This window comes from Aedes aegypti, chromosome 1, assembly GCF_002204515.2.
Source record: "Aedes aegypti strain LVP_AGWG chromosome 1, AaegL5.0 Primary Assembly, whole genome shotgun sequence".
NCBI lineage: Eukaryota > Metazoa > Arthropoda > Insecta > Diptera > Culicidae > Aedes > Aedes aegypti.
In genome coordinates, this window is record NC_035107.1 from 105,059,222 (window position 1) to 105,077,060 (window position 17,839).

Here is a 17,839-nt window from a genome sequence, read left to right on the forward strand (position 1 = left end):
TGACCATCCAGTGGCTATTTATAACGTATTCTTGAAGCTTGCCACATTGTTTTCATTATTTTGGTTTTAGTTTGCTGTAAAAATCTTGGCCCAAAGTCATTCTTATGGACCAATGTCACCCCGCACGACGGATGACTCCAACAAATTCTTCATTTCACTTTTTCGAAGGTTTCAGGGATTTCTTTTGCTCTATCCGACAAACCGTGTCAAATTTTCGTCATAAAAACATTAGCACTTTTTTATTGTTATTAAAGTTTGGAAAACAGGGTTCACGTTTCGTCATCAGGACTACGTTTTTTAGTTTGTAGCATCAACTTGGATCTTGAAACAATCTTGGAGCTTTGAGAATGTTTTGTTTTGCTAGTATGCAGTGCTCCTTCCTTGAATTTTAGTTTGGATTTTGGAACAAAGTCAGTTTTATTCATCTTTTTAAAATTAGATATTTCGTTACTTATCTCCTATGAAAGTCTTTGTTAAACACTCTTGCGATAAATGGTCTCAGACACCAACAAGTATTATATGTATAGAACGGATAATAGGAGTTTTTTGTTTATAGACGGCAATTTTCGCATATTTATCTTTGAAGGAAATTTTCCAAGTTAATACAACTTTATCGTTCCCTTTATTTGCAAATAAATATAGATTGTAGTGAATGCGATTCCTACCGTCATTGCTGTACTCTGCCTTAGCTCAGTAAAATATCCTCCATTTGCATATTATAGCTTTATTATTTTCAATTGCGGTCAAGCATAAATTAAAACAGTCATTCGCACTTAACTCGAATTATTAAAAGCTGACTATTTGCGATATCAAGGTATAATATGTATGTGTAAAACGTAAGACGAAAAATATTGCAAGAAATAAAGTGGAAATACTCACACTAGTACTGAACTGTTGAAACACCCGGAATGTAATCTAATTTTTCTAGATTTCTTTATATTTTCCAAAAAGGCACCAAAACACAAGACACTCGAAAGTACATAAATTTTCTCATCATCGTTCGGTTATGTAAGAATCTTTTCCGAACAAGAACGTGATCTTTCAGAAAGCTCTCTCTGACTCAGTAATTAACTAATTTAAAATACAAATCCTCTCATAACATAACTTCCAAAAATAGATTGGTTCATTTACCTGCTTTCTTGAAAGGCTTACCACCGTTCCGTTCCCATTCGCGGTTGAACTCGTGCTCCAGAATTTCGGCACCCCGCTTCCGAGTTAGTCCGGTTTCCTCCAAGCTAAGCTCGCACATCTGCATATCGTCTACGCCGGCCACCAGCAGTATTGGTGGCTTATCGGCGTGCAGCTCCATCTGGCGGGCCACGTACTGTCCATCGAAATGGGCATACCACCAGCCCCGTTTGTTATTGTCCTCCTGGTTGTTGCTTGGTCGTACAAATGGAATGCGGAAGTAGCGATGCACCGATCCGGTGGTGATTTCCTGCTTCTGGGACATTCTTGGTGGAGCTCGTGCGGCTGTAATCAGGTTTACAGATTAATCACAATCACACTTTCCAAATTTTCAAGTTAGCTACTCACCAGCTTCCATCACGCTACGTGGAGCCCGTTCGTTCTCGTCCATGGTGGTACGCTTGCGGTTCTTTGCCTTCCAGGCGTGGTACACCTTCAGGCGGCGGTGGAACTCGTGACGGCACGCTTCCAGCAATTCAATGTCACAGCTGGTGTTGATCGCATCGCGCAGCTCCGAGTACTTCCACTTGGACAGATCGTGCTTTTGCTTCTCGATCAACTGCTGCTGGGCGCGAATCGCTTCAGATCTAGTCGGAAACATACACACAGGATACAGGATGTTAATTTTGGCATTATAGAATGATGTTTGGATAAATAGAGCTATTTATGGTTATTTATGCCAAATAGCGGAAACTCTGGAGTAAATTTCTACGAATTATAGACATACTAAAACTACCACTACTTCTATAACATGTTGTAGGATATATGGATCATTAGCGAACAAGGGGATTTAGTGAGAAAATGGAGAAAATGACGAAATGGAAGCTAAGTTAGGATCAACATGCAAGCTATATCCTGTTTGCAGGATAAAATTCCGTGCTGACTAGTATTATTAGTTTAGTGCTCATTTACACTTTAGATTGGATAATCTGATTATATTTGTCACCTGTCTTTTATGACATAAGGTCTCCTTGACGCTAGAAATATTGCAAAAAAGTGAGGATGTTACACTGAACTTTAAACGTGCTGATTTGGATTCATGAAAACTATTTATGGTAGATAGGGATCCAGATAGCCGTAGCGGTAAACGCGTAGCTATTCAGTGCTTATACAAACAATGTTGCAAATGGACTCAATTTTTCGAAATAAGTTTTAAAAATTATGTTGTTTTTCAATAGTAAATTGAAATAGTTAGTTAACTTTTGGATTTATCTGACAAGTCTTACTTCTAAATGAAGTTTGTAGGCGAGGCAAAGTGAGCATCCCAGTGGGGTATAATGAACAAGTCAAGATATACAAGGCTTTGATGTTATTGAATGTAGCTTTTAAATGATTTTTAAAGCCTTTTTTGAACAGTTCGCAAAAAGTTGAAGGGGTTAGGTGGTTTAACACACAAGGTTTTGTGATATAATGTGAGATTTCCGGTCATGCAAATTTTAGAGACCCCGAACAACTTACTTTTCAATTTTTATATTGATAAATTCTCGCTTAATTTATGATTTCACCCTAAAAGCCATTGGCAACCGAGTATGTAGATTATTGTTGCGTTTACATTACATTCAATAATGCTACAATGAAGAGAAGATCCTTCTCAATCTCCCAGTGGTGATAGTTTTTTTTATATTGGTTCATTGATTTGCTTTAAAACAACGAGCTACACATTCGCAATGGCTTTTAAGGCAATCAATGGCTTTTGATTCAAGATTATAAATTATGTGAAAATTATGATTAAAGTTTTAAATACCTGCCATACGACTCAGCACAAAAGCAAGCAACAACAAAGTGCGAGAGATTGTGAGTTTCTTATTTTTCACCACCACACCACTTCCTGAAAACAATATCAGAAGATGAAGTAGGTATTCACGGTATTCAAGAGATTCGACGTGATGGCAGAGCGCCGAAGCGACAAGAAGCTCAAAGTGATTCGGACTGACAACGGTAAGGAATACCTGACCAGCAATGTTCAAGGATACTTATAGAGAGAAGGCATCCGGCCCGAGATGATGAACAAGTATACGCAAAATGGCTTGGCGGAGCGCGTCAACCGGACGATAGTAGAAATGAATGTATCTGCTATTCGATGGCAAATTATCGAAAGGCTTCTGGGCGAAGCCGAATCTACAGCTGTGTCATCAGTGTAAGTTCCAAAACAGAAAAGTGGGATCCCAAATCTCATGAATTTGTTTTAACGGGTTACGATAAAGAAACCAAAGACATCGTCAGTCAAGAAGTTATTTTCCTGGATGAAGGTGTTCTCACACGATGTTTCCAGCGGAACCACCCAAGAGACCAACGAGTTGCCCGTTTCAGAACCCGAAGTTCCGATGATCGACGACGATGTGGAAACATAAATATGACGACTCCGAAGAATGTGTTTCAAACGATGATAGCTTGTGCACCGTAACATTGACTGACCCTGTGCTCCCTTCGCGATAACCTTCAGAACCACCTCGGTCAAAGGTCTTAAGACTCAGCGAACGAGAGCACGTTTTTCCAGGCAAGTACAAAGATTTTCGTGTTGACAGCACTGGCCTACCCGGTTTACCACTTCCACCGAGCGCTAACGATGGTCTTGTGGCGAACACATCTGGCATGGATGGCGGATTAGGAAATGATGCCGCTTTGCATCAAGAAGCGCTGGCTCGGACGAATATAGACGCATGACAGCGTGAAATGCAGAAGGAATTAGATGCACAGGTGGCCGCTTCCTAAGGGTAAGGAAGCTATCAAGTGCAAGTAGGTATTCAAAACGTGAAGTGACGGTTGGTCGTTAAAGGCTACTCGCAGCGAAAGGGGATAGATTACGGTGAAACGTATGCTCCCGTTGTTCACTACAGTTCGCTGGGATACCTTCTCGCACTAGCTGTCAAGCACAATCAGGCGATAGAACAGATGGATGCGGTTACGGCCTTCCTGCAAGGTGATCTCGACGAAGAACCTCCATGATTCGTAGACGGAAAAAAGAAGACGATGGTTTGCAAGCTGAACTAGGCGTTGTATGGCATAAAGCAGTCGAGCCGAGTTTGAACATGAATCAATGCTAACCTGTGAAAGTACCGATGAACTACAGCGAGAAGCTTACGAAGGAAGCGAGCCCGAAGGACGATGATTAATCCCCTCTTATGAACGACGTTCCGTATCAGGAAGCTGTCGGGTGCCTCATGTATCTGGCGCAGAGCTCTCGACCGGACATACTTTTTGCGGTGAGCACGCTTAGCCGATTCAACAACAATCCGGAACTCAAGCACTGGATCACGGTGAAGCACGTTCTGCGTTACCTACCTAAATGTTGGTGGTTTTTGGAAGGTTTAAACAAATCGGAATTTTAAACTGATTCCACCAAAACCATTCACGGAATGCTTACGAATCTATCATTGAATTTTTTTGTGAAATATTTTGCCGATATCTGTTATAGTTATCTTTTATAGATTTCCACGAAGATTCCTAACGTATATCTCACAAGGATTTCGAAGATTTCCTGGCGATATTTTGGATAAGTGGGTTTCTAAGAGGCCCAGATAGCCGTAACGGTAAACGCGCAGCTATTCAGCACGACCATGCTGATGGTCGTGGGGTCGAATCCCGCTGATCGAGGGTCTTTTCGTAAAGGAAATTTTCTTGATTCCCAGGGCATAGAGTATCTTCGTACCTGCCACATGATATACACATGCAAAAATGGTCAATCGACAAAGAAAGCTCTCAGTTAATAACTGTGGAAGTGCTCATGAGAACACTAATCTGAGCAGCAGGCGCAACGCCAGAAAAAAAAAAGAAAAAAGGGTTTCTAAGAAACTCTTTAGCAATTCGATCAATGATTTTTTGTTGGATTTTGTCAAGATTTATGGAAGATTCCTGGCTCAATTCTAATGGACTTCTCCAAAAGATCGGAGCAGAAATCTTCTTTTGACGAGTTTGCCATTAAGATCTGTAGTGGATTACAGATGTGATTTGTAGGATAGTATACCTAGTACATAAGTTACATCATCTCGGTAGAGTTCACGAGATGTTTGTAAAGCTTTGAAGGTGGTCGCCACTCCGAAAAGGTTAGGAACCACTGTTATAAATGATCTTTTAGTGTCAATCGAAATATTTCAACGTTACTACAAGAAAAAAAAATGAAAATACGAATCGCTCGAGTAAACGTGTTTCAGTAAGTTGTGATAGAATTCCAGTAGTAGGGGGGTCCGTAGCCTTGAGGTTACGCTTTCGCTTCATAAGCGGAAGGTCATGAGTTCAATTCCCAGCCCCTCCACAAAAAAAGCAGTACAGCCACCAGAAGACGCCGCACGGAGGACCGTGCTTTGGGGGAGCACATCCATTTTCCGTCAGTATCAGATGGTGACTGAGACAAACTGACCCTCTTCGTAGGCAGCTAGCCTCAAACGACTTAAGAACACGGCAAAATGAACCACCGCAAGAGCAAAAGACTATGGCTTATGGAAATCGATTGGACTGAACAGCAGAGCTCTCTCCTACCTGCTCGGTGTGAGAGTAAAAAAGTAGAAGAGAGTGAAAGCAGATGTAAATATAGATTAGTTAAAAATAGATCTGTACCGGTATAGTAGATAAAGATGAACTGATTCCGGCACAGTAGTGGCCACGAGCACGGAGTGCCTTAAAAGAAATCAGTAGTAGCCGTTCGGGAATGATGCAAACAATTCGAAAAAAAAAATATATTTGATTTTCATCTAGAATGAACATTCTTTCCTTGTAGCAGCAATTGAAGTCTTTAGAAACATGCATGAAGATTAAACATCATTAACACTTCAGTCGTTGCGCTGTTGTTTTTTGTACAACACTGCTAAAAATACCTCGCTATTCGTTGACAACAGCAGCGCGGTAGTTCTAACGGTGACAAACCGCGCGACGACTGAAAGGTTAAGCTATTTTTTCAAAAACTAAATACACTCCGTTTTTTTTCAGTTTTTTTTTTCAGAAAAAATGCGAACAGTTCTTCAAAAATCATTTCAATAAGTCATTCAAGAGTTCCTACCAAAACTTATGCAAATTTATCTTTGGAATATCTCCTTATCGCGATGTGTTCTTGGTTTTTATTCCCGAATTTCTCTCCCTATGCCTTTATGGCAATGATCAGGGTTCCATAGGTCGGATTTTAATGATTACTAACAATTTAGAAACCTGTGGAGAGATTTTCAATCTAATTTTCGCTAATAGTTTGTTCTTCGTCTTAATTCACCTTATTTTATCGAGCTATGGAGACTAAAGAAGGGTGGTCCACTTTTTTTTTTGAGGAGATACAAAACACAATTACGAGTAACTTCTCTGAAAAAAATCGATGTACCCCATTACCTCGAATGCCTTTGCCCCGAATCCCATAACCTCGAGTTTCATATCCCCGAACGACCTATAACCCCGAATTCCAATATCATGGGGAAATGGCAATCAAGGCATTTGTACATTCGGGGAAACAGCATTCGGGGTAGTGGTATTCGGAGTAATGGGGTAGTATTCTTAAATCATAGAACATAGAAAAAAGTTTTTCCTACTAAATGGATAATTGAGGGTGGTTTTGTGGCACTCACCTCATCAAAACAAAGGAGCCACCGTATGTGGAATTTAGCAATTGTTGTTCACAATCACAAGACTACGCAATCTATACTTTTGATAGCGGCTTTTTTTGTTATTTTAATGATGCCTTGTCGATTCAGAAATCCTTTTAAATATTAGGGGAATTCGGGGTAAAACCGACACCCTAAGCTTATTGATAAAATTTGTGAACTTTCGCATGTTAAACGAACCTGAAATTGTTGCAGAATCACATATTGGTTATAAATCTATCAATCCTTGCGATTAAAATCAAATTGATATTTCATCAATTTTAGGTGAGACAATTGAGAGTGCGGGTAAGATCGACACCCTGTTGGGGTAAAACCGACACATGCACTTTGAATAGAATTTATACGTTGTGAACATCACCATCACATGGCATTTTAAAAAGAATGCTTTAAACATGACTTTAGACTTTTATGACCCCTCCCTCTAAAGGATTATACACATATTACGTAAATTGTTGAGAGAGGCCGAAGATCCCCTAAATATATGTGACAATTTCAAATGTCCCATGTTAAGATTATAAAGTTGTGGTGAATACAAATGGATATGATTAATTTGTGTTCATGGAATGATTACGAAGATGAAGTTGTGGCGAATGATTGGTTTTAAAAATAAATACTGTTTTATTTTAACAAGACAGAAAAGTGTAATACCTAATAATAGCATGTGGCAAGTCATATAGTGTCATATTTTACATGTTAACAACTTCGCCATCCATGAACTTCACTGGAATTCGAAAACAAAGACTCACATAAACTACAGAGGAAGTCTTCCGATGAGAAAGATTCCCTGCAGTTAGATTATGAAGCAAAGAAAGGTGTCGATTTTACCCCAAATGAGAGTGTCGATCTTACCCCGAGTGGACACTTATTTTTCAATAGCGTTTTCAGCTGTCGAAAAACCAAAAATTAAATTCTCCTTCATGTTGTATGAATGTAATAATAGTAGACGATGATGTAGACGCAGAACAAATAATGATATTTTAAAAATTTCACATGCGAAATAGTTATAGAATAACATCAAAATTTTGCAACTGCTGTTGCTTCTATGTTATCCAATATGATATTGTTGCTTATTTTGGCAGTTTATTGGTAGAGTCAGTTGTAATGTCATCCGAAACACAACATTTCACAAGTAAAGATAGAGCGTGGTGGAAACTGCATAAAAATCTGCTCAAAACATGAAAAATCAAAGGGTGTCGGTCTTACCCACAGTGTCGGTTTTACCCTGATTTCCCCTAAATCCTTTTGATTCACTTCGGCAGTGGGGTTTTGCGAAAGCTACAAGGCTCCTTTTTGGCCACAATATGCGTCGTACTGAGGCGCTTCTTATTGCAAAGAAAAATTCAGAAAATTCGGCCAAGAAAAACCCCCCATGCCAAAGTGAATCTTGGAAGTGTCCAAGTGGTTCTGAACCTTACATTGTATTTAATGCAAAACATTACTGATCGTCCAAAGCCAGATACAATTCTCAGATGGCTGATTTTCTTGTTTTTTTTTATGGGATGTTATTCCGCAAGTCACATCTAAGTTTTGTTAAGGTGAAGATGCATCGAAGCCAAACCTCAAATTTTCAAGAGCACGAATCTAGACAACTGAAAAGCCGTTCAAGCTGGAAACTTAATCGATTGGTCACCACCAGCGTGTAACCAATCGATTAAGTTTTCAGCTCGAACCACTGTCTGGTTCTCTAGTTTTGTGCTCTAAAAAATTTGAGGTTTGGCTTCGATGCATATTCACCTTAAGAAAAGTTTGTATGAGCAAAGTGCGTTGCATTTTTATTTATTTATTTATTTCGTATGGAAGAGGATTATAGAAATGAGAAGTTACAGTGCAAACAGGTATTTAAAAAAAATCATATGTAGAACAGACAAAATTACTAAGTAAACTAAACACACAAAGACAGATACAGACATTCAACGGATAGCTAGCGGGGGGAAAGCATATAATATGTGGGAACAGAGAAGAGTGAGTAAAGGTTCAATGATACAACGGGTGATCTAGTTTCTGATTATACATTTTGTTTTCTAAAAATCGACAAGTACCTGATCAATCTGTTGGGATTACCCAAAGGCGTAACTTCTGGCGTACCGCTGTGAAATGGTCGAATGTGGGATGACGAAATTGTAAATTGTTGTTTTTATGGTAATTCACTTTATAAATTGAGATTCTCATGTGAAAAATCAAGTAAGTTGTAGAAAGATACAATAGCGTAGAAATTTGATAATGACAGAGAACGAAAAAAAAATCTGAAGAAATCGAGTGGCTGAACAGTGAAGAAAGGTAAGCTATTATACAGGGTTCGTGTAATTTTGTAATTTCGACTGACAAATGAACAGTGTATTCACAACAAATATGATGAACGGACTCTTGATGTTTCACTATTTACAGCCGAAAAGTGGTAGATACTTTGATAGAAGTTCAAAAAACAAAACTTTTGCAAAACCAAATGACAAATTGACAAAAAATATTATAACGTTCTTTGTACATGTCTTAAAATTACTTCAACCCTGTATTTTTGGAAATAAAATCAGATTCCAGAAACAAGAGTAGTCAGTTAAGTGAAGATGAGATAACAATGTATGGAAAAAGGTTTCATACTTTCTCAGCAGTGGTGGACTGTCCTCGACTTGACCGTTAGACTCTTGAGCTAGCCGGAGCGCCAACTCGTGATCGCGTCGTTCCTGTTCCAACTGTTGGCGATACTGGATGTCTTCTTGGGCTTCTTTCTCCAATTGTGCCTAAGAATCAGAATATTTTTTTCAATTTGAATATCACAACCATAAAAAATAGGGCATTTACCTGCAGTGCAAGCGCAGCTTTCCTATCTTCCTCCTCCTGTCTTAGTCGACGAGCTTCCTCTTCTTTACGTCTAGCTTCCATTTCGGCTTTCCTGTGAATTTCAGAGAAAACGTTTGTTTGTGGTGCATTCAAACATTCTAAAAAGAACACTTACTTCTTTCGGTTCTCCTCCTCTTCCCGCAGCCTTCGTTCCTCTTCCTCTTTGGCTTTCCGTTCCGCCTCCAAAGCGGCTTGGATCTTGCGCAGCCGCTCCTGCTCTTCGGCGTTTCGCTGCTCCTGCAGTTTCAGGTGGATCGTCTTCATCTGACTGTCCAACTTGTTCATGATGTCCGCATACAGGGCGTCGATTTGCGCAGCGGATATCTTGGGATCGCTTTTGATTTTGGACACCGCTGCTTCGATCGTCCGTTGAACGTCCGTTACCTGCTTGAGCATGTTGTCCCGCTCGGATTTTAGCTGATTGGCAATCTCATGCATTTTGCTAAGGTTTGAATTGATTGCGTTGATTTTGATGATGCCCTTGATGCGCGGCTGGTGCTGTTTGCGAGCCAGATAGCCGCGAACCGTTTTTTGCATCACCAGCACGCATTTGTTTCGGTAAATGATGCGATTCTTCACTGTAAAAAAGAATGACATAGTTTACGGCAATGGAATGTGCGACAGTTTGTATGGAGTCAGAAAATTGTTCAAATATTCAAATCCCATAAAGATTTAGAAGATTGATATACAGTCGTTTGAAACAGTTGTAGAAGACGGTGACGCTAGCCAACTCCGCGAAGGAGAGTTCTCCGACGAAGAAATACAACCCAATATCGACAACGTTACGCGTTATTCTTACTCTGTTGCTGGCCACTAGAGTGGCGAAGTGAGTCCAACGATACCAGGTTGAGAATAGCTTCTGATTCACTGTCGCAGCGACGACTCAAGCTGGTGATAAGCACGCCACATGCTATTCGAAATAGTCTTCGGCGGTGACTCAGGCGAAGAACTCCCCGACAGTGTAAGATCCTCTGAACCAACACAATCCGGGCCATGGAGGGTGACTTCTGATTCACGTACGCTCTGAAAACCATTCGCTGGTGCTACTTCGCGATCTACTAGGTAGACTAGCGGACCGACGGCGGAAGTTATCCCGAAATCGTCAGTCCTGTGATTTAGGAGGAAGAAGACTTCAAGTTCGCCGGTTCTCCGACTACCCATCACCGACTGTACGTAACGCTCGATCTACTCTTCTTATGGATCCTTGAGAGATGTCCACTGTCACTTGCATTGATTTCTGTCCTTCATTCGTCTTGTAGACCGATCTCCCAGTAACCCTTGCTTTAGCAGAAATACAAGCTTCTATATCTTCTATGTTCCTCAAAAATTACCTTCATCAAGACATTTTTGCAGCAACTTTTGCAACATGTCCGGATATATCATAATGGTAGCTTCAGCACCACTTCCGATGTTTCAACAAGACCTAGAACTGCAGGCGTTTGGCCACTTCTATATACATACTAGTCATTGGACAACTTGAACATTCTGTTCTTCAGAATCGTCTGGTGGTCGCTATGGGTTCATCCCGAATAGAAATTGAAAAAAAAAAATCTGGGTAATCACAGTGTCAAGATTGTACCATACATCCCATCCAAAGAGTTGGATCGATTATGGATCCTTGAGAGATGTCCACTGTCACTCGCATTGATTCCTGTCCTTCATTCGTCTTGTACACCAAGGTGAATCTCCCAGTAACTTTCCTTGGTTTAGCAGCAATACCAGCTTCTAAATCTTCCAAATTTCTGGAAAGTTACCTCCGTCAAGACACTTTTGCAGCACCACTTTCAATATTTGAACAAGGCCTAGAACATTAGGCTTTTCACCGTTTCTACGGGCTCGTCGTTGGACATATTGAACATTCTGTTTTCCAGAATCGCCTGGTGATCGCTTTGAGTGTATTCCTCTCAAAGTCTCCAGTTCATGCTCGCCGTCAGTGAAAAGCTTTAGAACGTGACATCCATGATGAACTATTTTCCGTTTCTCCTAAATGTTATAACCTTCGTTGCTGCCGAAATCAAATCCCAGCGTCTGGATCTACCATATTTCCGAAAAGTTACCTTCGTTAAGACACATCCGCAGCATGTCCGGATATGTCAGTGTTATGTCTACCCATCTCAAGCGGCATTTTTTTTGGTACCTTGTACTTATTTGTACCGTAAAATGGGGTGAAGTTGATCACTTTTGAGCGATTCTGTTCTATAATTCCTAGTAGGATGCATGTATTCTCATCCAAATATTTTTAAAACCTGTACTGGTTGGATGTTTATCGAATTATACAAACGAAATGATTACGAATTGTTATCGTAATAACAACAACATTTTTTAGGAATCAAAATATTGAATTTTTTATTTCGGGGTGAAGTTGATCAATTACTGTAACACGTTTCCTTAAATAAAAAGATATGCTATTTACTAAATTTGGGATCACTGATCCCGAATCAAGTCTCAAAAATCTTACAACTTGTTGATAAGTCGGTCAATTTTAGAATTGAACATTGTGAAATCCAGAATACACCAAATAAAACGCCTGAAGGTATGCAATTTTCTTTGAAATTAGCAACTTGCTCACAAAAAGAACATTTTTATCTTTAAAAATAATTTTTTATCCTCAATGCAAATATAAAACTCGGTTCACAGAACATATACGGAATGTACGAAACAGTTTATTTAAATGGTGTCTTTATATAGCCTTGGCAGTAGTCGAATGTTTGGGGTAGAAGCCTTCAACAGGTCATCGAACATTTTCTTAAAAATCTGTTTTTCCATGGTATAACTATCTTGAACGACGAACCGAATTCAGAAACATCAAGAGCAGCTATCAGGTAATACGATATGACATAACTTGTGATAGTTGAAAACGGATAATAGCTCTCCTGGCAGTTCATACATGTGGCTACGGGAATGATCAACTTCTCCCCACTGATCAACTACACCCCGAATTACGGTACCTACTTCATTTTTGTATTATACTACTCGTTTTGCTCAATTGGCGGTTGAAGATCTCGCCGGGGCTTTGGACAGCTATCTGTGACGTATAGTTCTACTGGACACTCATGTACATTTAGTTGCTCTACGACGACTTGTTCTCCGCTGCTGCTGTTCGAGCTCTCCTGGTTGACCAGTTGGATGCCGACATCGGCCCAGCGATTCCGGTTGAAGGATGACTTCCGGTTCACGTGCGCCCCGACGATCCAAAACCGGTTTGTGACTGTTCTATTCGGCATAGTCCCCGACGGTGGAGCTAGCCTACTCCGGATAGTCGCGCCTTTATGCTTCGATACTGGCCGGTGGAGTGCCAAAGTCGGTCCAGCTATTCCGGTTGGAGAATGGCTTCCGGTTCACTGGCGCTCCGACGACGCAAGCCGGTGATAAGCTACGTACTACTCAGAGTAGTCCCCAGTGGTGGATCTATCCTACTTCGATGGAGATTTCCTCGGCGTCGGAAGATCTCCCGAACCGCTACAATCCGGGGAGATGCCGAGGTCGGTCCTGCGATTCCTTGGAAGCTTCCGGTTCTCATGCGCTCCCACGACCTTTTGCCGGTGCTACTACGCGGTCTACTCAACTAGTCCCCGACGGTGAACTTAGCCAACTCGACTTTGGACGGCCAAGTGCCAGGATCGGTTCTGCAATTTTGGTTGGAAGATGACTTTTCGGTTTGCTGGCGCCCAGACGTCTTATTACCGATACAACCGTACGAATGTCCTACTCGATTTAGTCCCCGACAAAGAATCTAGTTAAATCCTATCGCGGCCTGGAGCTCTCTGGTCTTCACGCCATATCCCGACGACATAATCTGCGTTATCCCTTTGATCACCGCATTCCAAGTGCTTTAATGCTGGCACATGTTTTGCACGATCTTTCGGATTTGGGACGCTTGCAGTTTCTGGCATCATCTCGCTTCGTATATCCCTGAATCAAGGGCAGTCGAATATAACATGCTCCGGTGTCTCCTCAATATTAGGGCAGACTGGACAATATGGAGAATCTGCGTGTCCGAATCTGTACAGATATTTCCGGAAGCATCGATGGTTTGACAAGAACTAGGTTAGGAAGAAGTTAACTTCTGCATGTTTTCTGGTCGTTCACACCGACGCCTGTAGGTCCACCTTCCTTTCTCCGAGTTATTCCACTCCTGCTGCCACCTCGCCATTGTATACATTCTGATGATGTTCCTCACATTCCTTGTGTCCCTTTGATGGTAGCATGCTATGCCCTCATCCAGAGAGATGCAGATGAGGAATGTACCTGCCAGTTTTTCTTTTACGTTTGGTTCCCAACGCTGCAGCCCAAACTGGGACTTCGTATCTTAATATGGACGACGATACGGTCCCCAGAAGACGTCTCGTACTGCTTATTGGTCCTCTAATGTTGGGCATGATCCTAGCTACAGTGTTAGCTGCTTTCGCTGCTTTTTCGCAGGCATGGCCTACGTGGCTGTTGAAGTTTAGCATGTCGTCGACCATTACTACAAGGTGCTTTAAAGACCGTTTCGATGGGATTGCGTGTCCTCCGACGTTGATCTCAAACTGATGAACCGCCTTGCAGTTGCTGACCCCCGTTTTGTGCAGCTTGACTCCAGTCATCCACAATTAAATGAAGTCTAGCGATTCTGCCGTCAGCATCTCTACTTCCTCCGCAGTCTCGCCAGTTATCGCAAGAACGACGTCATCTGCGAACCCGACGATCTGGACTCCATTCGGCAGTGACAAGGGTAGCACTCCATTGTACATCATATTCCACAGTGTTTGACCAAGCATGCATCCCTGTGGAACTCCCGCCGTTACTCTCATTGACATCCGTCCCTGGTTTGGGTCATAAACCAGTACCCGGTTCTGAAAGCAGCTTTGCAGAACTTTACATGGATATTCGGGAACCCGCATTCTGTGTAGGGCTGCGGCGATAGTCTCCCAGCTGGCACTGTTGAACGCGTTCCTAATGTCTATTGTAACCACTGCGCAGAATCGATTGCCTCTTCTCTTCTGCTTGGACGCTTTCTCCGCACACGCGATGACGGTCCGAATAGTATCCACCGTCGAAGTATTCTTACGGAATCCGAATTGCCTTTTCAACAATCCGTTCTCGCTTTCCGTGTAGATTGTCAGCCTGCCGAGGATGACCTACCAGTGGTGCCCAGGACTAAAAGTAAGTAAGTACTTAGACATTGAATAAAGGAGAGTTGCTGATATGGTAACGATATCAAATGTTGTTGTAGCATGGGTGTTGCGTGTAATTTATTTTCAACAGGTTATGGGCCCAGGAACGCCTGAAGGACCACAAGGAAGTATCTTGACGAGGAGACTGGTTCTGGAAGAGGGGGCGGAATCTCGCTGGGGAGGTAGAGCCTGGACGGAAGGTAGCTTGGAAGAGGCGCCCAAGATTTGGAGGCCAATATGCGGTCCTGGTACAAAGTGCCGTTGGTTAGGAGGTATATGGTGCGGTTGACCAGGAGGAGCTTGAGACTAGAAGGAGTTTGGCAGCTATGAGGAGCTGGATGCCAGAAGGAGCTTAGAGGACAGAAAGAGCTCGGTAGCATATGTGCGGATGAGGAGTGGTGGAGAGCAGGTACATCACACACCCTGCTGTGGAGATGTCTTTGGGTAAAATTTTTAGAGGTAGCACTTTAAGCAATTAGGTTGTAAATATTGTTGGAGTGCAGATACATCACACACCCTGCTGTGGAGATGTCTGGATGTATAATGGAGAGCATTTCGTGTTTAACCGATGCAGCGTTGTAAAAACTCAATTTCTCATAACTCACGCTTGAGATTTTTCATGTGTGAGTTGTAAATTACGCAACTCAGCAGTCAAAAAATCACGGATGAGTTGGCACGTCTATTTGACTCATTGTCTCGTATTTCCACAGTTTACTCGTAAAAGACAATAATTTCTTTGTTAACCTGGAGCAATTCTCGCTGAAACCAGGCCGCCATCGGCACCCATCGTTAGAATTCCAATTTTATGTCACTGATCGCTAGTTTTCGATAAAACTTAAGGGTGGTCCTTTCTGTTTTCTCAAATTGGTGGACCCCTCGTACGCCAGCTAGCTAAACAGTTTGCGAAAAAGCCCATTTTTTAATAAATCTTGGGTATTTCTTCACGGGATATGTCTCATATTTCGCTTGGAACATATAGCAAACTTAGTGGCATCGTATAGAGAAAGGATATAGCTTTCATTTAAACTTAAAAAAAATTTGGCGGCCATTTTGAATTTGGCCGCCATCTTGAATTGTGTTAGAAAAATCGATTTTTCACCATTAGCGCACCGCTAGTTTTGAATTCTGAGATCACCATCAGAAAGCTGAGGAAAAATTGCGTAAGATAGGCTACAGAAACTAGGTGAGCAATGGTATTTACCCTATCAAATGAACGATTTTCTAAATCATGTTATACGATTTTGACGTACATGGCGAGTGCAATCAATACAAACATCATTTTTTGTACAACAAAGAAACAAGTTTTCAACTTTTGGTGTTTTATTCGAGTCTAGTAAAGAATAAAAATATTATTTTTAGTGAAAAAATCTGGCGGTTATCTTGGATTTTGACGCCATCTTGATTTTAGGTAGTGTAGTAGAATTAATTTTTCACCTTGATAGCACTCAGCATGTCGAATTTAGAGGCTACCAATAAAAAAGGTTACGTATACTCTTCTTCTTATTATTCTTAATTTTACTGATGTTACGTCCCTACTGGAACCGAGCCTGATACTCAGCTTTATTAGTTATAAATCCAGGTTATTAAACAGGAATTTTCTTTTTTAATGCGATTTCTGACAACAGAATAATTCTTCGACATATCTTTGAATTCAGTAATAATAAATAAACAAATTCAATAAATGAAAACGGTCAAAAACATTGATTGTATTAAACAAACATTTTTTTACCCTATGCATTGTTGTTCATTGTATGAAGTTTATAGATTGCGTGTCGGGACATTAGTAAGTCTTGTGGTAATATCTGTAGTTCTAACGTAAAACATTGACAAAAGTGCATTTATTTATAATAAAAGTCTTAAATTTTAAAGCAAAAAACTTCCTTGATTTTCTAAGTCATAAAGTATCGTTTTTAGTACCGCCCAACATGCATGTGAAAAATAGCGAAATTGAATGATGAGAAGCAAGTTTTGTTCTAATGTGGACGTAATGCCGAAAGGCAGGTGTTTAATTTCGAGGTTAGAAAAACTGGCGGCTATCTTGGCTTTCGACGCCATCTTGGTTTTTAGCAGTTGCATGATTTTTTACCATCTCAGTGCTCATCGTGTTGAATTATAAGGCCTCCGTTAAAAAAAAAACAATCAGATTCTATCTTTCTGATCTTATCTCAGCTGTTCAACTGATTGTTCATTTGTATCAATGGTTTTAGACCAAATAAATGAAAGAAATAATGCTATTTTACAACTCGAAGATATGCAGAAGAATCATTCAGGTAGCAAATAAGCGTTAAAAAATCGTATTTGATCATTTGTTTTTAAAATTAGTTAAGCTGAAGGGCTGGCTCTGTTCCAGTAGGGACGTAACGTGAGGAAAAGGAAGAATAAGAAGAAGAATAAGTGAAACGGTAGCATTGAAACTCAACATGTTGAGTGCTAACAAGGTAAAAACTCACTCTACTACTTAAAACCAAGATGGCCGCCAGATTTTTTCACTCATGAGTGCAAATTAATACTCCTATTCTTCATCTGTCTCACATAATACACCAACGATTGAAACCTTGTTTCTTTGTTGTACAAAAAGTTATGTTTGTATTGATTGCACTCGCCATATACTTCAAAATCGTATAACATGATTTAGCAAATCGTTCATATCATAGGGTAAATACCTTTGCTCACCTAGTTTTTGTAGCCTATCTTACGCAATTTTTCCTCAGCTTTCTTATGTTGATCTCAGAATTCAAAACTAGCGGTGCGCTAATGGTGAAACGATTTTTCTAACAAAATTCAAGATAGCGCTATATCCTTTCTCTATACGATGCCTCTAAGTTTGCTTTGTGTTCCAAGCGAAACATATCCCGTGAAGAAATACCCAAGATTTATCAAAAAATGGGCTTTTTTGCAAACTGTTCAGCTAGCTGGCGTACGAGGGGTCCACCAATTTGAGAAAACACCCTTAAGTTTTATCGAAAACTAGCGATCAGTGTCATAAAATTGGAATTCTAACGATGGGTGCCGATGGCGGCCTGGATTCAGCGAGAATTGCTCCTGGTAGAATTACAGTAATCCTTTCTAACGTAAACAACA

At 40.8% G+C, this 17,839-nt stretch overlaps 1 protein-coding gene and 1 long non-coding RNA gene across 4 annotated transcripts in view; one reads left to right on the plus strand and one right to left on the minus strand.

Annotated features, from left to right (window-relative positions):
* Positions 1-211: 211 nt before the first annotated feature.
* The window catches only part of LOC5564399 (myosin heavy chain 95F), a 94,580-nt gene continuing 76,952 nt past the window's right edge, over positions 212-17,839 (minus strand). For 2 of the 3 annotated variants that reach the window (XM_021844384.1, XM_021844391.1), the window contains exons 10-15: positions 9,718-10,180; positions 9,564-9,654; positions 9,363-9,502; positions 8,807-8,854; positions 1,537-1,775; positions 212-1,473 (exon numbers count right to left, since the gene is read on the minus strand). In XM_021844384.1, coding sequence (XP_021700076.1) covers positions 1,124-1,473; positions 1,537-1,775; positions 8,807-8,854; positions 9,363-9,502; positions 9,564-9,654; positions 9,718-10,180 — 1,331 coding nt within the window. In that variant the 3' untranslated portion in view covers positions 212-1,123. The remainder of the gene's footprint in view (positions 1,474-1,536; positions 1,776-8,806; positions 8,855-9,362; positions 9,503-9,563; positions 9,655-9,717; positions 10,181-17,839) is intronic. The other variant, XM_021844401.1, reaches the window with a different exon arrangement.
* Positions 8,128-8,641, plus strand: LOC110676456. The gene is made up of 2 exons (XR_002500406.1): positions 8,128-8,302; positions 8,508-8,641. It is a non-coding gene; the product is annotated as an uncharacterized LOC110676456 (long non-coding RNA).